The sequence below is a fragment of the Gambusia affinis genome, linkage group LG09, assembly GCF_019740435.1.
Source record: "Gambusia affinis linkage group LG09, SWU_Gaff_1.0, whole genome shotgun sequence".
Taxonomy (NCBI): domain Eukaryota; kingdom Metazoa; phylum Chordata; class Actinopteri; order Cyprinodontiformes; family Poeciliidae; genus Gambusia; species Gambusia affinis.
Window position 1 is genome coordinate 15,704,357 of NC_057876.1, and position 27,051 is coordinate 15,731,407.

At 37.2% G+C, this 27,051-nt stretch overlaps 1 protein-coding gene across 1 annotated transcript; it reads left to right on the forward strand.

Moving 5' to 3' along the window:
- The first annotated feature begins 6,480 nt into the window (after window positions 1-6,480).
- LOC122836691 (neuronal acetylcholine receptor subunit alpha-3-like) lies at window positions 6,481-25,524 on the forward strand. The gene is made up of 7 exons (XM_044126452.1): window positions 6,481-6,782; window positions 19,735-19,874; window positions 19,955-19,999; window positions 20,633-20,742; window positions 20,966-21,173; window positions 21,810-22,811; window positions 24,505-25,524. The coding sequence occupies exons 1-7, from the start codon at window positions 6,725-6,727 to the stop codon at window positions 24,628-24,630; spliced, it is 1,689 nt and encodes a 562-aa protein (XP_043982387.1). The 5' UTR covers window positions 6,481-6,724; the 3' UTR covers window positions 24,631-25,524.
- Window positions 25,525-27,051: the final 1,527 nt, after the last annotated feature.

Consider the following 27,051-nt stretch of genomic DNA (forward strand, 5'->3'; position numbering starts at 1 on the left):
CCTGTTTGCTTTGGTGGTTTTGTCTTTTGGAGTCGATGCCTGATATTAAACTAATCAACCGTAAATACAAACTCCAGGCTTGTCAAAAATAAACTCAGAGAAACAACCTGAAAAGTCAGTTCTGCTCTTGAGAATAACCTAATTTATCTTGTCAATTTAAAAAGTGGATTTTTGGAAGTTTTTTAATTCAGTGAGTGTGTCTGCTGGCAGTGACCCGTTTAGAAGAGCATCTTGTGAAAAGGAGCCCTGCTGCATCCAGGTCCATCGTTCAAACTTAGACACTGAAAAAGAGACGGACAGATGAGCTGTTAACACTGCAGCTTCATAAAATGTGACAAGAGTTGAAACCAGAACGGTGGAGGAAGGAAGACAAGAGGGGAGTAAGAGACATGGAATGGAGGACGACAGCAATGATAAAGGTCAGTCATAAACAAGAGACCCGGGGACCTCTGCTGCCTGAAGGATCGGCAGAGGAGCCGACATTAAAGACCGCTTGAGAGTCAAGCTGGAGATCAATAAGCATTTCATTTTGTCTGAAAGACAAACCCACATAAATGTATACTATGTGAGCATTCACTGTGCGAGAACATACTGTACATACCGATGGCATATTGGAAACACGGCATTTTCAACTGCAATTATTTTATAAAACATCTAAAAATATAGAACAGAATTTTACATTTATTTCTGCTTTGAGTGACACAAATCTGTTGTATCTTTTTCAAATCTTAGCAACAAATTAAGTAGAAAAAGATATTAACACATTTTATTCTATTCTGTTTTATTCACCTTCTTCTGGGTGGGTGGGACAAAGCCTTGCAAAAGTATCCCTACTTCTGAATGAATTATACTAACCCCCAAGGCATGCTGCTGCCACCACTGTGTTTCAGTGTGGGGAAGGTATGTTCAAGGTCAGTGTAAGTTTTCCTGCTTAAATATCAGAGTTATAGATCAAATAACTAGAAGTTGTCCAATTGACAAATTCTTCCACCTGATCTGTGGATTTCTGCAGCTCCTCTAGAGTTGCTCAACTTGTTTCTTCACTAATGTTCTCTAACAGACCTTTGAGACCACATAGCGGATGAATTCACAGGAAGCTGAGACCAAATAATACTCATGTTTGCTCCTTAGGGGATTTCTCAGGGCAGATTGCAAAGAATTTCATCTCAGCTCTTCAGAGTAATGGATGCATGTCACATTTTAACACCAATACTTTTACCTTTTACAATTTGAATATAAAAAAAACATTATTTGGCCAAGGTGAAAAAGTAATTAGCTGCACTAGATTTATTTATTTTTTCTTAAAAACCATATATAATTCAGCTTTCTAATTATGGATTACTTTTTGTCGTCTAGTACACAAAATACCAATAAAATACATTAATATTTGTAGGTCTCTTGTGACAAAATGTGAAAACAATCAAGCGGTAGCTGTGTAATTTCTGGCACTGGCTGCAACACAAAATAAAGTATCCTAAACGGTTGGTGTCAGTAGCAAAATATAGTTTAATTTACAGTTCAAGAAAAATCTCAGTCACAGTAGATAACAAGCACAGGGAAGCTTTAAGCTTCAGGGTCTCCAAGGCCAAAACAACAAACAAAATACCTCCCTTTTTATTAGAAAATAAAACAAACAAATAAGAGAACTGGGGGAAAAAAAGTACAAAATCTGAACTCCCTGGCTAACCACAAAAAAGGAGAAAACAGTTAAACAAAATGGCAGAGAACCCCTACCAGCTTCCACTGTGAATAGAAACAAAACTTTAGTTAGACATTTGATGCTTCACAATATGCTCACAGCAAAATCATCCAAAGTCTCCACAAACAGTCAGGTCACAGACAAGATCACAGACAAGATCACATCAGATTAAGGCCCAAGGATAAAAAGGTCTGACATCTCTGGTTTGAAGCTCTTTATGGAGTGGCTGATGAGCTCCAACACATTGCACCTGTGGCAGCCAGGTAGCACTGAAGCACAAAGAAAAAGCTCTCTGATGAAGAGAGCCCCTAGAGGTCAGTGACCGTAACAGCCACCATGGCAGTGTAATATGATCCTTGTATTTGGATCCTTATATTATTTGCTGCTCTCCTCTCTTCTCCATCCTCCTCCTCAGGACTTTCCTTCAGGATTTATACCTGCCATTTCAGCTCCGAGGTCGATATTTATGAACCACATTAGTGCGTCAAAGAAAGAGTAGCTGCCATGTTGTTGAATCAGACTGCCATCAATCTTTCTGTCAGTGAAGGCAAGCCCTTCCTCATGAAGGGTCCAAACGCTGTACAGGGATCTAAAGTGGGTTTCAGGCATCACTGTTACAGAGACAAATATGTCCTTAGGCCTGCTACCTGGTGACAGATTGAAGGGCTGAAGGCTGCCTTCTAGTGGCCAAACGAGGTAACTGGAGAGTTCAGTTTTTCTGCTAACATCAGTAGATGTCTTCAGGTATCGTTTTGACAGGACTAAATATTATTTAGAGAAACTCATCATGATAGCATGCTTTATATAATCAATATAATACAATATATATAATCAGTATAATCAATATTATGGAGGTACAAAACTGACATAATTAAAAATAAAAGCAGAGTTATAGAGTTGTATGTTGATTGTCATGTATATATATATATTGTTTTTCTTTTTCCTTACACATGTGTTTTCAACAAGAAATTAAATTTTTTTTCAAAAAAGTTTTGATCAGATTCAATAATACTTAGAGAGTTAAGCTCCTACCTTAATATTGTAAAAAGCCTGTTAAAATAATTGTCACTAAGCTATTTGAAACTGATCAGAAATGTCTTGCAGTGACATAGTCTGTGTGTATTTTATGATTAATGTCGGAAGGAAGAACCATGTGAAAGGGGGTTTGTGCAAAAAAATAAAAAACTATCAGAGAGAGACTGCTGTTTAATTAGCAGCGATGAGTTTTAATCAGATAGCAGTGAAGGCATTTAATTAGTCGCCAGTGGCTTAATTCAGCAACAGCATGACCACGCAGGCTGCCTGTAGTGGACAGTGGGTTATGGGACAGCAAGCAGGACGATCTGAGACCTTAATGAGACTTGAGCTGGAGACAGAAGAAGTGAGAGGCGATGAGGATTCATCCTCAGCTGCATCTGAGGATGAATGTGTTGAAAGAGCGCAGGTTGAAGACTGTAGCGTGACTGGCACTTTGGGACAAGCTGCAGGACGAAAGGAGATGCTGAAAGCTTTTAAGAAGAGGTTATTGGACAGGCTGACGGTGGAGCAGCAGATTAGATAGAGCAGAAGAAAGAAAGGAAGTATAGAAAGAAGGCTAAGCATTTTTAGGTTGTGTTAAAGGACAGAAAAAAGGAAAGATGAAGTTACATTTAAGTAACATCCTCCACTTCGTATGTTTGAAATCTTATCCAACAGATAGACACACACACTAACAGTACTGTGCTTTATGAACACACTGAAGAAAATCAAATAAATAATTACTGCATTAAAGTTAGTGGCAGGTTGCTGTAAATGTGCAAAAGAGCGGTGACAAAAAGCCCTTCCTTCCAGCAGCTGTCAAACACAATCAGGAGCGCTTTCAGCAGAACATTATAACACAATAGTACAACGTCACCCCTATTCATGTACATTTAACAGCTTATATGTAATACCCTTATGTATCCTGTTATTTAATATTAGTCACTGGACAATGTTCCTACATAAACTATTCTATTCTATTTTGAGCTCTGACGCTACGTCTTGTTTAACATTTTATTCATTGACTGATGAGAGCAAATTTGTACTTGTAGGTATGACAAAAGTCACAAAGAATATCATGATCGTTTGTGTCTTCTGTAATTTTATTTTGCTTTTTCAACTGAAAAACAAAATGGTCAGGGTTCACTAGATTAACTGGAGCTAAGAAAAATACTTTTATATGAGAAACACATCCCAGATTCTTTGGTTACATTTTATTGTTTACTGTATGCAACTGAAATAGCACTTCTTGACTGAGAGAAGGATTAGAAGCAAATGCCAAAAATGTTTCCCTTGCAGTTGTTAGATCAGAAAATCCTAAGTTTCTTTTGAAATCAAAATGTTTCCCCCTTTTTAGCTTCATGTGTTCCTGAAAACCCACTGCTTAAAAGTTAAATCCTTAAAAACATGCAAGAACAAGGGATTTCAGGACCAAACGTCAATAACAGACATGTTAAGAGTCAAGCCTTTTTGTCTTTTATACACCAATGCCATGGGAAATCTTTGTATATTTTCAACATGACATGCATCATGTCAACTTCAGAGCACTGACTTTTCCTACAGAGACCAAGAAAGGAGACATAAAACACTTGTCAAAAAAGAACAAACAATAGCAACACAAATGAACTAGATAAGACCTAAAAACTTAGCTTCAAAAATAATAATGAACCAACTTAAGTGGGTCAGTTGAAGAAAATACTCACTTCACTTTCAGTCGTACTAATTGTTAAGATTCAGAGTCTGTTCTGCTGAAGCATATTAAGCCAGAATCTCACCTTCTTGTCTCCTGCTATTTCTAACATCATTGACCTTTGTTACACTCCATAGTCAGCTGCTAAACGTCTTTCTCTCTTTAATTTTAATGATCACACCTTCTGTGCACCCCTCTTGTTTTGTGCCTTGCGTTTCCCTGGTATTTTTTTTCACGCTGCAATTGGATTATTTCTTCAGAAACTCATAAAAATTATTTTGTGTGGTGACTGGTTCAATTTCTTCTTTGCTCCTTGACTGTAAACATGCACAGCTTCCAAAGCCAATGCCTGTTTCAGACACTCACATCTACAAATGTACAAGTTCTCTCTCAAACAGGGTGATAGAAATATAAACAGTTTTTGTCAGAGTTGCTAATTGATTGAACTGATTCACACTCCTTTGTACAGCCAACGGACTTGTTCATGAGCACAAACATAAAAGTTGTGCAGGGAAAACAGAAAGCAAAATCAAGTGCAGTAAATTAACTGAGGGTTTCACTGACTGATTAAATGTGTCCTAAGCAGTGCTTTGCAATGTAATGAGACCATGAATATCATTTATTGATATCTTATGTTATAGACAAAGGCAAAGTTGTGCAAATCTTTTCAGGACAATTTCATTCTAAAAATGTGGTAATTGTATCATAATTTTGTGTTGTTCCCACCTGAACCACCTTTCACTACAGCTACAGTTGCTGATCTCATGAATATTGTCTTAACCAGCGTTAAACATCTGAGCTTCTGTAAGCATCAATCTTCAATTCTCTCCTTCTGTCATCCAGTCAACTCAAACCAGCTTCTCCGTCGATGCAGAAGAAAAACCTTGCCACATCATGATGCAGACAGATGGTCCGACCTGTGCAACTCCAGTTATCATAGAAGAAAGACGAGAAGGAGCAAAGAGGAAGAAATAAGGCTGGTTCTGTTCTGAAGACTACTGCAGAAACACTCAAGATGATGGTGCAAAGAAGGATTCTTCATAAAATCAAACTGATGGATTCCGATTAAAAAATAGTTTTGAATTGAATTAAATTTGAAAACAAACATAGACTGTTGAGGTGGATAGCCATATTTTGGTTGGTTTGCACTTGTGCCATGTCCTTTCTACTTTTAGACGAGGGACTGAACATTGTTCTGTGAGATCTTTCAAACTTTGGACGTTGTTTTATATCCTGACTCTGGTTTAAAAATCACAGATTTATTCTCAACCTTTCTTAGTGTTCAGGGTGATGATCATTCACTTCTGTTCAGTATTCATGATGTTCTTTACTAATTGATTTCCTCCTAAAGCCTCTCAGTTTTCTACATTTTCTTTAGGGGAAAAGAGAATAAATCAAAATGCAAGCCACACTTTGCAGATTTTTATTTGCAAAAACACCATCATTTTCCTTCCATTATTTGGGTTAGTCTGCGTGTAAAAAATGAAACACACAGGTTTGCTGTCAAAAAATGTGAAGAAGTTCAATAGGAAAAACTATAGGATGATGCTGATTTTTCTACCAAAGTATAAAAGCACATTGTGCATGTAGATTAAGAGTCCTGATGTTTACTTCAGCTTCCCTTCAAAGATGAGCCAGTATTTAATCTGGACTTGCCTCAATATTTTCACTGCTATTTCATGATGTACATCAATAGCTTTCCATTATATGAAATGGCCAGACTCTGCAGCCCTATTAGATTCTGTTATGGAGCAGCTAATGCTTTATGCCGCCTCAGCATTGTTGTGCCTACAAAATCAATTAAGTGACTAAACGGGCCAAACGCAGCTCGATGGTGAAAACACGGGATCATTTCGTTGTGCAGGTATGCAGTCATTGTAATACTTTCAGTCATTTTTAATATTTTCTTTCCCTTTTTGAAATGCTTATGTAAAAAGCACATCTGCTGTGTATTGAACACACACATGCAATATAATCATTGCCTTTGCAAGGACAGCCCTCCGGACGAGCCTTAAGCTGTATATATGAAACATAACTTCATTATTTCATCGTCTCTGACTCGCTGTGAGTCAGGTCGCCAAGTTTACCCACAGGGTGAGAGGGAGGGTGTGCTGTGAGCTGGAGCTGAGGACGGCGGAGGGGAGGCGGGACGAGGAGAAGTTGTCCATGTCGGCGCAGCGCACCATCCTCTACGCGTAAAGGAACGCAAAAGCTGAATCTTCAGGCTTCACAGACCTCTGCAGGTAAATAGAGACCGGAACCCGCCGTCCGAGACCAGATTCCATCCAATTAAGGCATCGCCAGGCTCAGATGTTTCGATGAATTTCTTCGGCAAACTACCAGTCTTCCTGCTGTTGGTGCTCCTCGCAGCGCAAGGTAAAAAGAGACTTCGCTCCTTATCTGTTCGAGACGCAAACACGTATTGCTGTTTATCTCACTTTTATTACATACTCACCCAATTTTTTTTTCATCTTACTTTGTAAAAAACGTAAGAAGTTAACTCTTCTCCGCTCTTACGCAAAAAATTAATGTCTTTATTTCACTCTGAATAAGCACATATGGAGAAATAAGTTGGAATGTTTTCTTTTTGGCAAAAGTTAACTTCTGCTCATGAGCCAAGTTGTACTGCATTTCCACAAGAAGGCATTCTGACGATGACAAATAGCTCTAAAGCAACTAAGTCACCCTAAGATTCCTCTGGGAGTTCAGGAGCGCAGAAGCAACACAACGAGGACAGGTTCTCATTTTAATATAAGATGTTCTGTCCCATTTAGAAAGCATGCAGGTTTTATTTTGTATTTTTAAATAAAATCAGGTTTGCTTCAGGTTTGTTTAAGTGGTGTTTCTCTTAGCTCTTGATAGCTCATACATTAGGTCTAAAATGAAACTGGAACTGGGAGTAGTCTACCAAAAGAGGTGAACATCAAGATGACGAATATATTGTTACTTAAGCATTTATTTCTTTCACATAAGACAAACGTCCATGTCCAAAATGATGACTGTTTTATATCTTAATGATATCTTAACATCTGTCCTGCTGAAGGCTAGTCCTTCATAGCAGTTATACAGGGACATGTCTTACAAAACTATTCATATTATCTGGACACATTTTCACATTTTTAAACACTAACCTCATTGTGTTTCATTTGATAAATGAGTACAATGTGTTGCACATTAAATGCAGTGTGGATGAACATTCAGGTCCTTTTAGTCATTTTTAAAAAAAATCACCTTTTGAAACATTTACAGCTGCAAGATATGTTTTAACCAACTTTTCCTTTGGTAAAAAAAAAAGATCAGACACACTGCATGAAAAGGGTCTATTGACATCATTTTTCAAGTGTTCCCATTTGGTAGGACTAAACTTTGACTGGGCCATTTTGATATATTTGTGACTGTAATTGTTCCTCTGGCTTTTTGTTTAGGTTGGAAGGTGAGTTTCCATCTCAGTCTCAGGTCTTCTTAAACCTGCAATATGTTTTATTCCTAGACTGCCTCTTATTACATCCATCTTTCCCTCAACTCTTATAGGTGTTCTTGTCCCTGCTGGAAAAAAACCCCAGCATCATGGGTTTTTTTTCTAACAAAATTTATTCTTACTCTTTCATAAAGGCCAGAGTTGTGGAATCCACAATTCATAACTGCTCTGTTTGAAGATTTTTTTCAGGTGGACTCTGTGTCCCTGCAGCTACCCCAAAGCAAAGCAATTATTGAACTTCTTCAGTTGCTGCTGACTGAAAAAGAGACTTTCACATCTTTATCAGATGTACACACAATGTGTTGTTTTACTCCTGTTTTAAATGTCACCACAACTTCATTCTGGATGTGATCGGTTGGCTCCGAACACATTTGTTGTCGGACACGACAATAGAGCATACAAACAAATGAAGGCCGATGCACACTGCCTTGACTTCTCTGTCTGGAAGGGGTTACACAACGTTAAGACACCCACAAACCACAGTGAGAATCATCACATACAAATGGAGAAAACATATGGAACAGTGGAGAGCCTTCCCAGGAGTGGCCAGCAAACTTCTCAGAGAAAACATTCACGCTGGCTTAAAACTTATTAATGTACTTTGTGACTTTATGAATGACTTTAAACAGGCTGTTTATTTTCAATACTCTACAGTGATGCTGAATTAAAATGGCTGAAATAATTCTGAAAGAACAACTGGGTCAAGTTTTCCAAAGAGATATGAAACAGTCATTTGCAATTTTTGCAAAAACTCAATGGTGTCACGATCCTTACCTGAGTTTAGTTGTTCTTTGGTGTTTTGATCGTTTTATTGTTTTTTGTTTATGTTTGATAAGTCTTTCCTTCTTCAGCTATTTTTTCAATATTGGAAATTTTAGTTCATTCCTTTAGTCTCTTCTTGTGTTTTGTTCTTTGTACATTTGTATTGATTTCTCTTAGATGTGCGTTATGATTTTGCTCTTGGTTTGTAGTTCCTTTTGAGCCTTTTGTCTTGATTAGTTTCTCTTCCTCAGCTTCCCTGCTTTCATCCTCCAACAGCTATCACATATTTTTAATGTTGGTTTTCATAGGTTCTTTTCACTCATTTCATATGTTTTTTTTTCCTAATATGGTTGATTAGAAGTAATTTAGGTATGACCAAAAAGATAAAATCTGAAGAAATCTGTAAAACAGCAAATATTTCACAGAACTGTATGTTGCTCCTTTCATATTGGTTACAAAAAAACAATTTCTCACCTATACCTGATCATATTTTCCTAGACATTCAGTGAGTTTTCAAGGGAGATAAGAAATAATATCCAGATGTCAGAACTGCAGCAAATAGTGTTTTGGAGTCACAGAGACTCTACAACACCCATTTAAATGTTACATTCCCACATGTTTCATCAGATTCTCCCCAAAAGGAGAAACAAAACATGCTACTATCGCAAACATAAACTTGTTGGGTTTGGTTCAACTCCAACTTGTGAAACAAGACCAAGACTGAAATCTTTAGTACAAGCAATTCATGTGGCAAACGCTTGCAGCAAAGAAAACCATACATAAAAGCACCAAATGTTGAGTACGGTGGTACATCTGTAATGACGTGGTTCTGTTTGTCCTGGGAACTTTCTCAAAGTGAAGGACATTATGAACACAGCAGGGGCATTAAACAGAAATGTAGTTGTATTCGGTCAAAAAACTAAAAATGATAACTTATTAGGAATTGCTAGATGTTTTCATAATTTTGAAAAGGTAACTAAAGATAAAATTAAAGATTCTTCTTTTACATTGATTTCACAGGAATTGTTAGGAGTGAGAACAATTGATGCAGAATGTTGCACTTTAGTAAATAAAACTAATAATTTCTTAATTTATGATTTATCTTGAATAAAGGTAATGAAATAATGGTTGGATTTTTCAAAATGTTTGAGTGTGAGATTATGGTAGTAGATTTTCTGCTTACTTTTTTGTAGGGCTTTTTAACCGTGGCAGAAAAAAATGACATTGCATTGCCAAGCCAAATGAAAGGCCCTACATAAAAATGTCAAGAGTAATTTTATGTAAGATGTGACAATAAAACATCAATAAATTAGCTGGTGTTTCCTGAAAAATCATTAACTGCCTTTGATGCACAAATTAGAGAAACTTTAAGCTGCAGGCTGAGTTCTTACTTTGTACATATCATGTTTTACTTCATGCTATTCTGTTTGCTATACACATGACAACAACCCCACAGATCATATGGGCTGATTTTGGATTTTCAGAACGGGGCAGATGTGTTATTGTTTTCAGTTTCACACATTATGTACTGAGTGTCAATGTTAGTGTAATCTTTTAGCTTCAAAGCCCTGCGCGCGGCTGCAAGTCTGTTCCAGATGTGGTTCCTGCAGTTCTCCCTTTGGGAGCAGCATTAAGTGCTTCTATGTGATCATGCCATGTCTGCTGTGTGAAAGTCAGTGTCTTCTCACATCCTGTAACCTGACACAGAGATATAGTTGAAGGGAGAATTGGTTTCCTCTACAAAATCTGTGGATAAACTCTCCCGACTTCCTCTTTCATACTCTTTTGTCATTCTGCTTAGCATTACAGATTTGCTGCGGCTTTGCCCTTGAACTTAGAGGATCTCAGAAGAAAGCAAATGCCTTGAAAGTGTGACAGTGTCAGTGTTCTCGGAGCCGAACAGATTTTGCTCAGCAGAGATTAAATACCGTTTTTCTCAGTAGACGTTTTTAATTTGGCACTATAACGGAAAAAAAAGAAACAAATAGTGTATTGTGTTGTTGCTTTGTCCTTTTACTCATAAATCTCTATTGTGTCATTTTCAATAGCAACTGTTCATTCAGAGGAATTACTTCAAAATATCCAGTGATACAGATACTGTATACACATTCACTCCCAGAGGGGACGTGATTTGTGGGCTTCAAAAGGTATTGTCTCATTCTGTCCAGGATCTGGTGATTTGTCCTCAAAACAGAGGAGATGCTGATCCACAGTCCATGGGATTGGGGTATTTTATTTAAAAATAGAATCTGACTGAAGTAGCTCAGAGGAAGAGACTAAGAGACTTGTTAAATACTGAGGTGTTTGTTGGAAATATGACATTCAAAACAAAGTTTCAGCCCGTGGGAGAGATTGGCGGTGTGCATCAGCATATTCTAGGACAGGATGGGTTCCTTCAGGTCTGAAAGGGAGTGATTAGAGATAGACTACATAATGCATTTCCCTGCAGCTTCTCGCCTGCATCATCTCCAGCACAAAATAGCTGAGGGAGATGTTCAGCCACGCCTGCATTTTTCCTCATCTAATCCGCATTGTAGTTTATGCTTGACCCCTTATCTCACTTCACTGTGCATTTTAATAGGCTGTGGCTGCATGTTAACAGTGCTAAGAGGATCTGCCTCCTCCGAACTAGCTGGGCCCCAGAGAGCAGGAGCTGCAGGTTGCTGATAATTAAAAAAAACACAACTCATTAGAAGTGAATACTTTGAATCTGCTGCCTTGGTTGCAGTTCAAGAATCAGATGTATATTTTTGTTAGCTCTGTAACGCTTATCAAAGCATTCTTGTATAGGGTTGTCTACTCACGTCCCACTATCACCTGCTATATTGGCTCCAAAGACTTAAATGCTCATCTGAGCTTTGCTGTGCACTACAGAAAAGCTCTCTGGTTTCGCTCCCAGAGGCAATATAGTTGCATTAAAGCCTGACAGGCAACCGGCATGTATATGTGTGTGTGTGTGGGTGTGTGTGTGTGTGTATGCTAGTGTGTGACTGTGAGGCAGCTTGAGGATCCTCTTAACACGATTGTCATGTGATTATTGCAAACAGACTCTGGTGCACACATGGTGTGTAGCCATCACAGGCAAACAATTTTTTCCACCTTCCTATGGACGAGCTTAAACATCATGGTGCCCTCAGATTTAAAGACCCAAACTCACATCTTCTTCAAGACTGTCATAATCCCCTGGGACACCCGGCTTTTTTACGCTGGGAATTGCATGGAGTACATTTCAGGATGGCAGTATGGCAGTAAAGAAACTAAAAAGAAAGAGTTTTTTTTTCTATATGAGAGGCCTTAGATGGAGGAGAGGCCAAACTTTTCTGCTTCTGTTCCTTAAATAACCCTTTAAAAACAGTTACTTTCTTTGCACATAAATCTTGCTGTCATTAAATTTATTCCTGCAGAAAAACATTGTTTAAATTTCAGCCCTTGGTTAAAAAGACAAAATATTTTGAAACTCTCGTCCTTTTGCGTCTTCAGTCTCCTCCTGACTTGTACTTCTATGTACTCTTTAATTTTTAATTCAGAAAGATATAAATCAAATTTTTTAAAGGAGTTTTGCCTAAATTGTCTTCAGTTTTCTCAGTATTCACAAAAATATCTGGTTGGCATTGACACATGTGAAGTTTGCATTTGCAACTAAACACTAACATACACACGTATGTATATGGTGGTTGTGAGAACTCCTGTTGAGTTCAGAGAACAGCGCTGTTTAAATTCTCATATCTCAAGATCACAAGCTAATTATCTTATTAACCTGATATTATAAGTACATTTTCTAAGATAATGTGGTAATTTGTGTTTATTAATCTCTGTCTAACAAAGCTTGTTCTCTTGTGATAAGATCATAATTACATTCTGCTCTCCAGAAACCAAATGTTTCACTCTTAGAAGTGGATGGCACATTGATAAATGCAGCAACTGATGGAAAATGATGGAAATGTTAAAAGGGAGCAGAAATGGTAATGAGTAACATGCAGTTGAAGAACAGATCTATGGATGATCTTTTTCTTTTCTTTGACTCAAAAGATCTGAGGCTTCCAAGCACTGGGAGAAGTAAAAAAAAAACAAAAAACTAATTTTGATGCAATCAAATGAAACAGGATCACAAAATCCTGAGTCTACATATGAACCCTGTGATCTTTTTGTCTTTGTGATAAAACATAATAACTATAATAAAAAACAGCTAAAAACTAAAATGAATAAAACACTACAATATTCTGAGCTAAAGATCCACTGGCTTTGCACATAGACTGACTGCATATTTTGCCTATTCTTCTTTGCAAGATGCACAGGTGGGAGTTTAAGTAATAATTAAGATGCACTGGATTTTGAAGGAGTATCATTTAAGAATTCACGGATATTAATTTCAAAATGTTAATATTATAGATTGTGGGTGTGTGGTGTTCTATTCAGGAGGAGACTCTCGACATGTGTACAGCAAAGTGGAAATAATAGGAAAAGAAAGAGTTTCAGAGACATTGAAAGGATTATACAACAAAGACATCTGCATCCCTGAAGATCTAAAAACAGGAGCAAACTTTTGTATTTTCTGTGACTTTGAGACACATGTTCTCAAAATCTTCCCTGAGTCCTGATTCAGTCAGTGTGACTGACAGACGTGATAGATAACCCTGATCCATCGTCTCTTGAAGACACATGTGACATGTACGGATTCCCCGCTGGTATCTCTGTGGCTCTGTAGCTGAAGGTTACATGTTTTAAACAGTTTCTGAAAAAATCTTCTTAATTTGGCTTACCCACTTCATAATGTCTCAAAGTTTTAAGGTTAACAAGCGCAGTTGAATTTTACAATATGTCTACCCTCTCTTTTATTTGCAAAACAGATGAGCTGTCAGTTTTTATGAATGACAGTGTTGATTTATAGTGACTTCTTCTTGTCCTTCCAGAAAGACAAAACATTCACAAACTTGAGAATCAGTGCCAGGAAAACACATTTTAAACTCAAATTACTGCTATAATCTGAAAAACAGTCATTTTTAAAAGAGGAAGATTGTGTTATTTTTTCAGAGACTGGATCAGTTCACAGGATTGAACTGTTGTATTGCAGGAACAATGGCATTAAAAACAGCTGTGCTCACAATCATGCAATTCACTTGGCCACATATTCATCAAGCTTTCCTATATGAAGAGTCTCGTACTGCAGCTCGTGCTCATTTGGATTGTCATGGCTAATGCAGTAATCATCGTGGATCCTCACTGAGGGTGTCAAAGTCAGGCCATCAAATCCCCTGGAGAGGAGACCCATGCTATCTGGCTGCTCTCTGCATGTTTCTGCTGTCAATTTTCTCTTCCTATCTCCTCATGCCACTGCCTCCCTCTCTCTTTGTATCGCTCTCTGTCAGTGGTGTATTTTTGGAGGGTAATTAGTTCCTTCAGACTGTCCACCACAGGCTCCCAGGCTCATCCTTTTAAGCGCATGTCTGATCAAAGCGTCTCCCACAGGCCGTGGGTCTTTCTGCAGCTCGCTCCTCCTGAAGCCACAAGAGAAACTAACGCACTCACTGTTTGTCTTGCTAAGTCTCAATCAGTGTTGCTTTTCCTTAAAGAGAAATGCTTGGTTGTTTGTCTTGGCTTCATTTGTGCCAGAGCCAAGACTTTTCAATTTGACATCATGAAGACGGGGAAGGAAAACAAGAAGAACTCAGGAGGTTTTGTAATTTGAAATGTGACTGTCAGGCTAATTTCATGTGATTTTCATCATCAGAGACAAAAACAGTTCTGATCAAAATGATAATGTGTTGAAATCTGAGCTGTTAAAAGTGAAGATAAGGATGATTATGATAAAGAAATGTTTGACAGTCTGCCTCCTGCAAAATTAATAAATTAATAACATAGCACACTAAACACCGACAGAATATTGTGAAAATCCTAAAACGTCAGCATAATATGTAATTTTGTGTTTAAGTGTAACATCACCGTGAGCTAACAGATCACGGTGATGTTTAAACTATGTAAGAAACAATTAACTCTCTTCATGATGACACCTGAGGTGCCAGAGAATAATAGAACAATTTACATATTAAAACTATTGTGACAGACATGTTAAATTTTAATGTCTTCCCGTTTTAAAAGACTCAACTGATGGTATAAAACATTTCAGATTGTAAAATAGCACAAGCCAAGTACTTTCAAGTAAGTTTAAATCCAAAACACTGATTACTTGTACAACATTACAGCGTTTTCTGTCTTGATAATGTTGTTTGCTTTAAGTAAACAACATTTAAAAAAAAAGTTTTTATTTATCTGGTACTGTAGTTCACTGAATTTGATCTCATGCTCTGTTACGATTTTGTGCACTTTTTGTTGAACTTATCAAAAAATATAATGTTATATGAGCATTGTTGCATCGCTATGAAGATGCTCTATCTGCATTTTTGAAAATTCACTTTTCTCTGCACGCTAAATGCTTAGAGTAGCAGAGTAAAAATGAATCTGCCTTATTTTCTCATTAGTTTAGCTTATTCTGTGATTACTTAGAGGACTCTTAGACTATGCATGTATTTATTCATGCATGAGCAGGTTCCAAATGCTTGGTTTTGAATTACCCACTGCACACACTTAAGCCTTACTTTACATATCAGGGAAATGTTGCAAGCAGGAGAAGTTACACACGATCATCTGAAGGGTAAAGGAGAGAAGAGGTTATATTTAACACTCTTAAGCCTAGAATACTTAAGATTGTCTCTGAAAAAAAAAAACAAGTACAGGGAATTAGGGGAGTTACTGTTCCAAGAGAGGATTTATTTTACTTTTTCTATGCAACAAAGAACAAAAGGTCCAATTAATTGACTGATTATAATTGCCCTGGATTTCCCTCAGCCAATTACAGGCTTTACCAAGGTTCTGGCGCAGCAGCAAATCAGCAAGTGGTGGGCAGTTTTTAAGGCAGGTACCAAGAGCTGAAATTACACAAGTGTCTCCAGAGAAATGTCATTTTATTAAGGTTTTAAGGAGCAGCTCTCCCCAGCCAGTAATGAGATGTTGGTGGTTTTAGTTCCCTTTGCTCAAACAATTTTTATTTTTCAGTTTTTTAAATTGTGTCTAATACATCTATTACACAAGGTTTGCTGAAAGTAGTTGGTTGACAAAGAGTGCCAGTCAGAAAGGTGATAATAAAGGGCATCTCATGATAATTTTGGCTTTTGAAGTAACTTATTTCTGAAGGGTTCCTGAAAAGTTACATTTTATGATTAAAAATATGGTTCCAGCTGTTACACAAGCTTTACAAACTCGGCCAAGAAAGGATTTCTGCCAGAATTATATCTGACGCTTGTTTGATAAATGTAATCTTGGGTGTGAATAAGGGAAGATCCACCAAAACTTCAAGCTTGTGCATTCAATTTTTATTTTTAAAATGCTCTGAAAATGTTAAAATTAGGGTGATGGCAGTGAGCTCTTTCACTTGAAGTTCATCACCAAGATAAATCATCAGGGAAGCATTCAAAAGCCAGGTCAGAAATTATTTTAGATCTTTGAGAAGGGAAAATCATTTAAATAAATACACAAGATCTTATTTTCAAAACTGACGCTACTTTTACGTTGTTTTATTAGCTTTTAAGAAATGCCTGTCTCATTACTTATCGCAAACAAACTCCTTTGTTGAATGAAAATCAAATAAAATTTTACACCAGATAAAATTTGCTTGTTAAATTAGTGATATCAAACGGCTACTGCGAATTCTGCTGTTTGATGCAGAACCTCTGGATTCTGCTTTCGTCCTTTATGTTGGGCTGCATATTGCCTGCAGTCATGTGATCGTATTGTTTGGTTTGCTCAGACATCATAATGAAACTGTCCCCCCTGAGGTGAGCTGAGGCTTGTTGTAGCATCAGAGCTGCAGTGTTGCAGCTCGATCTGTGCAGATTTACACAGCTCATCTTTTAATGCCAGTCAGTTTTAGAGAACGTGAACAATTGAACTGATCCAGGATGTCTGGAAGATGTTAATCACGCTACTTTCATTAGACATGCTTACGACTTTACTGTATGAACAGCGGATATTACATTTATTTCAATACCAAGGTTCCTCTTACATTGTACAGATTTGATTAAAGTGAACTTCTTCAGACAGCCCAGTTTTATCTGAGAATGCTTTGGTGAACATCAGCCATAAGAGAATAATAGTAAACCCAACACTGCTGGGAATAAGACACCAACCAATAAGCCAAATACACACAAAAAAAGACTGTTTGTTTCTGTATATTTTATACTATTCATGATGAAAAATCTTAACTGCAATTGTTATGATGTTAAAAAAACATCTGGCTACACATTTACTGTCTTCATTTGACATTTAAGAATTTTTATTTTTAATTATAGCTAATACTTTCTTAAAAAACAAATAGTACAAGCTGAAGTACATTCAGTATTTCCTACTTACCGTATATTAGTATGAAACATGATGCACATTATAAAATTGTGCAGAGAAAAGCATAATAGGTAAATGAGAATATTAAAATAAAGCTTTTTTTTAATTTGTGGAGCATAGATGGAGTCAATAATAAATTTATATTATTATAAATTTCTAATAAATTAGTTGTTCAAAAATCCCCTTTAGTGACTGTTTATATCTCTGCAAATCAAATTTGTCCTATTTACCGTTTTTATTTAAAAAAGTAAATTTCTTAACTGACTCACGCAGTGAACAAGGAACCTGTTTTTTGGTGGTTTCGACTGTGAAAGCCGTTTAATAATATGCACATCTCTACTTGACTTGAAAGCTGTGATGGGAAAGCTCACGTTTAGATTTTCAACATGTTTGTTTCTTACGCGCATCAGTGATTTTGTTATTCAAAAGACACAAAAAAGGCAAACAGCTGGTATTCAGTGTTGAGTTTAGAGAACATAACCAAGGAGTTATGAACATATTATAAAAGGTAATTAGACCAGATTATCTTAAAGTAAAAGTTGGAGGTGAGAGAAACCTTAGTAGACCTGACTTTTCCCTGCTTTGACTGAAATTTCTGTATGTCAATAGACTGTATGTCCCAGTCTATTGTCATTATTATTTAGTAAATCATAACAGATTTTACTGACTGACAGTTTCAAGGGAGAGATGAAGTAAAGATAAGGTATTTTCAGTCTCAATTTGTTGAGACATTTTGAGGAATAAACAAGGAACCTCTCCTGCAGAATGTTGTGCTTTTCACACAGACTCTTTATAACCTTTATTTGCCAAAAGCAGCTAGCTAAGCAGCAAGCTCAGCACCTTGCCTGCTAAGAGAAGAAACATTCCCCACCTGCACTGGCCTCTTTACACCATCTTCTTCACATTTCAGCCTCCAGTTTGATGTTTTATCACCTGTTTTTAAAATGTCTTGAGAACGTATGGGTATTGTGCTGTAGGAATAAACTGGAATTGATCTGAATTGACTGAGTAAGAAAAGGCTGCTGAAGACTTCGTGGAGCTCAACTTATGCTTTGACTTTCCAATGATATTATTACTTACATTGGAAAAAAGATATTTACATACATGTGGCGAAAAGACAATTGTTTCCATTCTCACTCTCGGACATTAAATCAGATTAAAATGTTCATTTTTAGGTCAGTTTGGATTACCACTTTTAAAATTTTCTAAATGTGAGAGTAGTAGTTTTGCACATATTTTGTCAATTTTTTGGGAATTACCTACTAAACTACAGATTCATTCAAACATTTTTATTACCCTTCTGCAATCTTCTCACAACAGTTTGCTGAAACTTTGTCTCTTTTCTCCTGACAGAATTGGTGTCACTGAGTCACGTTTGTTGGCACAACTTTTGAGCTTGGACCAAAAGTTCTATCTAACTGAAATCAAGTTTTTTTTAATGGACTCATCAAAACTACCTTTCGGTTCTTTAGCTACTTTGAAAATGATTTGGTGGAACAGTAAGGGTCATTGCCCATTGGAGGAGCCATTTGTCCCCAAGCCTCACCTTCCTGGCTTTTATTGTGATGTTTCTTCAGTATTTCTCATATCACATCGTTTCCCTCATGATGGCGTCTACAGTTTGTGAAGTGCACCGGTGTTGTTCTCAGCCTCAAATGAAACCTTGGTCATGTTGGATAAAAAAACTATAATTTTAACAGAACACAGGAAATGTCTTTATAAACCACAGTCTTTGTTCCTGGATGTATTTGTTTGCTGTAATCTGTTACTCTTTATGTTGCTCTTGGCTTCTTCCTTCCTGACTAGTGTGGGTAAAAACTCTCTCTGTAGGTCTTTCTGCTTTCTTTTGCCATTGAAACAGACATCCTCAGCAGGGCTTTGCCAAGTTGCTTAAAGGCCTGTTAGTCTTAGTGTAGGTAAGCTTTTGCTTCTGAAATTTCAGTGATGAGAAAAAAAGTAATAAAGTAATCTTTAAAGGAAACAAGAAGAACTTTATTTATCCTATAACCAATACTAGTCTGATTTAATGGAAAGGGTTTGTCTCACCTTATACATTACAGCTAAATATCTGGATTTCATTGCACTCTTTCTTTAGTTGGTCCTGGCCCATGCCCTGAACTTATCACTAAAAATACATTAAGATTATGGTAAATATTTTCTATAAGGAAGTTTTGTTAACTTTTAGTCAGAGTTTTACGAGGAGATAATGTCAATATGGTTGACATTTCACTGTCTCTGACAGACGACTATTTTAGTTTTTGCTAAACATAACAATCCTGTGTTTCTGTTGTATTTGTTTTTATTTAACTTAAAAAAAAACATCAGAAGACAAAGAAATATAGAGATTTTATAAGGACTTATACATCATCAACCACCATATTTGTATCAAATTTTCATCGGCTTCTGCCTGTTTGTTACCGTCTCATATTGGGAAATGTAGCGTTGATGTGAGAGAAACATTAATCTTTGACGCCCTATAATAACTTTCTGTTTGCAGACTCTGAAAATAAATCTGTTTGGAGCGGTGACCTTTCTGCAGTATTAGTATCAAGTTTAATTTACTTGCACTAATAATCATAGACAGCTCCACAAAGCCCCAGTTTAACTCAGTCAATGTAAAGTGGCAGTTTTTTTTCTTGCCATTTTTGCTAATCTTCTATTAATTTTTTCAACGTCGTCTCCCTCTGTTTTTTCCAGGCTGCTTCTCGTCCAAGGCAGAGGACAGATTATTCCGAAAGTTGTTCCGAAGATACAACCAGTTCATCCGACCTGTGGAGAATGTGTCTGATCCAGTTACGGTGGAGTTTGAAGTGTCCATATCACAGCTTGTTAAAGTGGTGAGAACACAGAATCATCCATCCATCGGCTCTTTCATCCATCATAAATTATTTGTTCATCATTTATATTCTTTCTATAGGATGAGGTGAATCAAATTATGGAAACTAACCTGTGGCTGAGACATGTAAGTGCTGCTGTGTTTTTTCATTAGCTATGAGTTGTGCTGTTTGAGTTTCATCAGGACGTCAAGTAGGGCTGTAGAGATACACTAATCTCATGATACAATGCGATATTCTGCTCACAATACAATGCGATACATTTTTAAGATTTTCTGAAAGATTTTAGAGGGATTTTGGTGGCATTTTGTGACTGCTCCATAGACTTAGATTGAATCAATTGAGCTGATGGTGTAATACTGGTGTAATAAATGTTGTTTTTGTCAGACATTTGCTTTGTTTAAATGTTAATTGTGTGGCTGTGTGTATTTGATTATGGAGAAAAGGAACCTTTTTTGTCTTATTCACATATTATATAATGCAATTTATCTATTTAATTTCATTATTTAATTAATTGTAACAGGTTATTTCATTATATGTCATTTTTAATGTACATTTTAAGCTGGATAAAAAATGTCATGTGTGATAGCTGTCATTTAATTCATGTGCATTTGACATAAAACTCAAAGTAGGATTTAATGTATCGATATTTGCGGATGAAAAATCGATATGTTCTGAGGAAAAAAATATCGATAAATATTGTAGAATAGAAAAAATTACACAGCCCTATTGTCAAGTGTTTCTGTTTTACTATCCTTCAGGTCTGGAACGACTATAAACTGAAATGGACCCCTGTTGACTACGATGGCATCGAGTTCATACGAGTTCCATCCAACAAAATCTGGAGACCGGATATCGTCTTATACAACAAGTATGTTTTGCTAAACAGATGATAGGAGGAATACTTTTTTGTTAAATAAGTCTTAAATAGGGATGAATAAAAAGAACAAAAAGCAGAGGCTAAGTATTGCACATTTTTGTTTGAGACCGGATGGTATTTTTCCTTACTGATGTTTGCTACAATATCAGTTGTTGGCTCAAAATCATCTGACGTTTAGAGTAAATGTAATAACCTTAGAAATGTTCTCCCACAGTGCTGTTGGTGACTTCCTTGTAGAAGACAAGACTAAAGCTTTGCTGAAGTTTGATGGCACTATCACTTGGGTCCCCCCAGCTATATTCAAATCCTCCTGCCCAATGGACATCACTTACTTCCCCTTTGACTACCAGAACTGCTCGATGAAGTTTGGGTCCTGGACTTATGACAAAGCAAAGATCGACTTGGTGCTCATTGGCTCAAAGGTCAGAAATTAAAGAAGAAGAAAAAATCTTGGATATTTTTATATATTGCATTATGTTTTTATACATGCTTTTTAGTCAATATTTTTCTACTAGCATTAAAAATGTGGCTCATGTGATTGTATAGATGGGAAAATCCCACCTATGTAAGTGAAAAATAGAGCTATACCAGGTAATAACATACAACGTCTGTTGCTCTAACACTATACTTTTCATGTTATTACAGAAGCATCTCATGTAACACATAATATACATATTTATCACATTCTACCAAAAACATTCTTTAAAATATTGAATTTACAATCTATTACATGACATTAAATTGTACAAACATGAAGTAACATTGTTGTACAATTCAGCTTTCACATTGTTACAAAATAATAAGTGTCTACCTTATAAGGATGTTAATGATGCCGATCAATAATAGAAAACATTTCTTGTCTATTGGAACTGATTAAATTTGATTTTGTGTTGAGACATGGAGACATTTTGTTTTTATTCAGCAGATTTGACACAACAATTTCTATTGTGTCAATATTTGTTTATTTCTGACACATATGTAACACAGAAATACCCTTGAATTGTTAAATATTGCCACATTTCTAATATAGAGCTTCTTTTTGAATGTATATTTTCCAGGTGAACCTGAAAGACTTCTGGGAAAGTGGGGAGTGGGAGATTATTGATGCACCTGGATACAAACATGACATTAAGTACAACTGCTGTGAGGAAATCTACCCAGACATCACCTACTCCTTCTACATCCGCCGCCTGCCTCTTTTCTACACAATAAATCTCATCATCCCTTGCCTCCTCATCTCCTTCCTCACGGTGCTGGTTTTCTATCTCCCGTCAGACTGCGGGGAGAAGGTCACCCTGTGCATCTCCGTCCTGCTCTCCCTCACTGTGTTCCTGCTGGTCATCACTGAAACCATCCCCTCCACGTCGCTCGTCATCCCGCTGATTGGAGAGTATCTTCTCTTTACCATGATTTTTGTAACTCTGAGTATCGTCATTACTGTCTTTGTGCTGAATGTCCACTACCGTACTCCAATGACTCACACGATGCCGGAGTGGGTGAGGATGGTGTTCCTCGGGGTGCTGCCCAGAGTGATGCTGATGAGACGGCCGATTGACCAGGGCTGCTCATCACCCGCCAGAATTACAGGAGCGACAGGAGGAGGAGTCACCGGCGGAGGTATTAAGAAGAGAAAGACCAGCATAGGAGGAGGAAGCAGCTCAGGAAGTGTTGGAGGCATAACTGGAGGCGTGGCATGCCCACCGCTGGATAGTGGCTCAGGGGGAGGTGGGACCTCCTCGGCTGGTGGCTCCATGAACTGTGTGGAATATGGCGACGTGAACCGTGACCTGAACCGCGACATGACCAGGAGGTGTCCCTACAGAGGCAAGGAGGTGCCAACTCCTGTTCCTCCACCGATGGTTCCGCCGCCTCCTCCCCAGGCAAACCTGGCTCAGGGGCCTCCAGAGTCAGAGCCACCAAAGGTGCCAAGGCCTTTGAACGCCTCGTCGCCTGTCAGTGCCGTCGTTGCTTTTTCTGTGGTGTCGCCGGAGATCAAGCAGGCCATCGAGAGCGTGAAATACATCGCGGAGAACATGAGGACACGCAACAAAGCCAAGGAGGTACATAAGCAAGCATTTAGTTTGGCATGTGTGTTGATTATTTATATTAGTATTAAGTTTCTAATCCAAATTAGATTCAAAATTTCTCTCTGGAGAAGACCTAATAATACCGTAATATTAGCATGCAGTAGCTGCCTGTTAAATCGTGTGGAGTGGGAAAAGGCCTCTGGGCGATGGTTGAAAGTTGATGCTTTAAAGTGATGCTGCACAGATTTTATATAAGAAAACATTAATAATTGATGTCAATGATAAGAAAAAAAAAATACATTTACATTTTCAAGTGTTAATCTCTTTAATCAGTGCTCAAGTATTTCCCTTTTTGTGGATTTCTGTCTGAAATACAAGTGGTTTCACAGATCTCTCAAGCTGCTTCATAAATATTATGGTGGCTTACTATCCTATAACATGAGAGAAGATTATGGCCTTTCTGACATTTTCTTGTGGCTTTAACAATTCTGTGTAAACTACTGTTTCTTCAATTTTGTATTTACTGTTTTCCTGTGAAATGAGAGTAAAAAGTGAAAACAAACAGAAGGGGTCAGATATTTCTTCTGCCAAGAACAAGTTTTTTCAATCCAATAGTGACTCAGGTGACGTGTGCGATGCTGAAGGCTGTGACTAATGTCTCAACATAAAAGCAATAATATTTTATGATAGAAATTATAAAGAAGTAGCATTAGGTAAAATTACTCGCTCATTGACCTGATGCTTTATTTGTCAGAACTGACTAACTGAAAACACAAAAAGCCAGATCTCTGAAAAATTTCTACTAAATTTATTGCATTCTATGCAACAAAGATCAAGTTTTAAACATAAAGAAGAATGTGAAACAAAATAATGATTTTATAAGATAGAGAAAACAAGTGTTGACCTTTCAGCTCTGAAAAGAAAAAAATAATCACCTAATCTATCACATACAAGTAAATTAATAAAATTTGTTGTTTTACCATATTTTTATTCAATAAACTGAACTGCTATAATTGCAGAATGCAGCATATGAATTTACATATGCACTGATTTAATGTCCTTAATCTGTTTTATATTGTTTTGAGACCAAGAATCTTTACATTTAAGAGACAAAGTTTTGTTCTCACAGTTTGCACAGCAAATGCCTGTTCATACAAAAGTGTGTGTTACTTCTGCGTGGTTAGTAAAATCAAACTTTTCTTTGTAAACACTGTAGAAAGCATTTTCCCTCTGCTATATTTGGACTTTAAAGCTGCTTGTTTGTTCCAGAAGCCGGGTTTTGTGCACGTCGTCCTCACATTCTGGATAGTCCTGATATCTTTGTTGCGTCGCCGCCATCCTTCCTCAGCAAGACGAATCTTTCTTCGAGGCTTGGAGAATAGTTAAACTGCTTCCTCAAAATGCATAATAGCATTATGGTCACTGGATAATCATAATCTTATTTTGCACACCTGAAAAACCAGATATAGCACCGGGAAAATGTACTTGCCTCTAAAACGCTTTCCGACTAACAAACAACATAAAAAGCAAAGATATTCCAGAAATATTTTTTTGTATTTGATATTTTCTGTGGCCAACACTTTCTCTGTAAGCCTTTTATTAATCTTGAGGTAGTTTTTTAAATTTATCTCCCATGTTTATTGGAAGTAAACTTTTTTCTAGACTGCACCTGCTTTAGATTCTAGTTTCCACACATTGCATAATGTCCTTTCCATTCTCTCTTCAGGTGGAGGATGACTGGAAGTACGTCGCCATGGTCATCGACAGGATTTTCCTCTGGGTTTTTGTGACAGTGTGTGTGCTGGGAACTCTGGGACTTTTCCTCCAGCCACTTATAAGCTTCTTTAAATGAAGAACTTGTCTTGCCTCTCTTTTTTCCCCCTCTGCTTTACTTGTCTTACTGATAATTTCTTTACACCTTATTGGAGTTACTCTAGAAAATATGTTGCATTTAGCAGTGTCAAATCAAGCACTATTCAAGACTATTGTTGTTCCTTTTTTGGAGGCTTTTGTCACTTCCTCTCTCTGTGTCTGGGGTGCCATCATCAACCATCCTATTTAGCTCTCTTCTGTAGATTTCCCTAGACTGAAACACATCTCTCTATTCCTCATCTATTTGTCCTTTCAGCTGCCAGTTCAGTGATATAGCAAAGCTGGTATCTTGTCTCCTTCCTAGTATCACATATTTTCTGAAGCTTGATTTTCTCTTCATCTCCCTTCTGTTGATTTTTTTTTTTTTACCTCTCCAGTGTTTTACTTTGAGCTCCCACTGGAGGCATCTTTCCGCTGTCACTATTTGGAGCAGCAGCTTAGATATCAGTTTCCAAGAACTCTTTAGAAACACATTTCAGTAAAATGAAGAAGAAGAAAATTGCTTCTTCTGAATTACTTTGCAGTAGCACTTAGTTGTTGTAGGCCAGTTTAGTAAACCACAGTCTGGTCCAATAACGACACTGAGTTGGGAATTATAGCACAAAAGGCTCTTTTCTAGATATGATAATGACATAGATATGTTTTCTGGTAGAAGATAATGATCTGTTTATCTTTGTCTTCCTCGTAGAGAAAAACAAAAGCATAGTGCATGCTGGCCTTTAACCTTTAACGATGACATGTTTTCCAGTATATTTACATGAACAGGTTATGAATTCAGGACAGGAATTTGCAATGTATGGAGGCACTTTTAACCACAAAATGTACAATTAAACCTGTAAAATGACTTGAAACAATAAAAATGTTTAATGCAAATTACTATAATCAGTAACATTTTATGTTTTTGGTTTTCATTATTGTACTTCCAGTTTTTTCTATCTTTTTTTGTTATATTCAAATAGCATGTATAGCTTGTAAAGCTGTTGATTTTTTTTTCTTTTGTGAATCTGCTGTGATGCTTATTTTTCCAGGTCTATGCCCAAAATATCTCCAGACAGAAAGAAACATACGACTGACTTAATAAGAAATATTATAGTTCTCCATCTTCTTTTTCAGATGGTTGCAAGGTGTTTTTGACTCCTAGAAGTTTTCTTTCTAACATATTTGATCTGAGTAGCTGCAAGCTGGACTCCCTCATGAAAATCTTCCCCTGAATTTCCAAACTAGAGTCACTTTGTCTTTTTATTTTTAAAGGTTTTTATTTGTGGCCTTTGACAGATGTGAGACAGTAAAGTGTGTTGCGAGAGAGAGGAAGAACATGGGGCAAAGGTCATCGGATCTGTGACGGTCGTGTCGAGGAATAAGGCCTCAATACATGGGTTGCACTGTAACTCAAGCACCAAGCTGCGCCTGAAATGTCTGCTTTGTTTTGTCAATGTTGAAATTGTCACATTTTCAAACAGTTACTCATTGAGTTTAAAATTATGTATCTGTAGTAACAAACATACTTTCAGAACAAAATGTAAATGAGCATATTCAAATGATGATTATTGTAGGAACTTCTGTGGAATTGTTAAAGGTAAAGAAAAGAGGAAAGTTCATTATGGCGTATAAAAGACAGACAATCACATGAATTATTGTGCAGCTAGAAGATGCTTTATTCTTCATTTGCACACATTTAAAGGTCACTCGTAAGACTAAATGTGGCTATCATCTCTAACAGGCATGTACACACAAATGTGTTCAACGTTTAGAGTAGCGACAGCTCAACATCTCAGTAAAATAGAGTCACTGTGCCTTTGAGTAGCCCATCTCCTGCCTCTGAACAGCTCAACAGTTCAGTTTAATCCCTACTTGAGTCACTGAGCATGCACATATGTGTTCCAGCACATGTGTTTGTTGGAGAAAACAAAAAAAGCTGCACGTGTCTCGGGAAGATGTAAGAGTAGTTGAGATGGTGACAGAGCTAAAGCATGTGAGTTCCTGTGTGTGCCTGGTAAAATGAGCCTCACTGAAGTCGGATTAAGGGATGGATGGAGGCTGAATATGGAGATGAAGGGGGAGCTGTGGTGCAGACACACACAGTAACCAATCTGTCTCAGTCTCCAGTCTGACAGTCACATCATCTTCTGCCTGTGACAGATTGAGGATGTCAATTAAAGATCCACTGGGTTTTCAATCTATATTTGGACTGTAGCTGTTTGATGCGTGGAACACTAACAGGCTCTAGTCACTGCAATGCCTCTCAAACTAATAACATAGAGTGAAAAGTAAACAAGCGGGACATTGCTGTGCTCTTTTATCCCTCTTCTCATGATTAACCCTCCTATTGCTTCAGGACTTTTTTACTTTGATTTCAGCAACAGAATGGAATAAAGACTCAGAAATCAGCAACTTCAAGACA

Coding starts and splice junctions, on each gene's coding strand:
- LOC122836691 (XM_044126452.1), top strand. CDS start 6,725: ATGAATTTCTTCGGCAAACTACCAGTCTTCCTGCTGTTGGTGCTCCTC. Junction 20,743..20,965: donor GATATCGTCTTATACAACAA/GTATGTTTTGCT, acceptor GTTCTCCCACAG/TGCTGTTGGTGACTTCCTTG. Junction 22,812..24,504: donor CACGCAACAAAGCCAAGGAG/GTACATAAGCAA, acceptor TTCTCTCTTCAG/GTGGAGGATGACTGGAAGTA.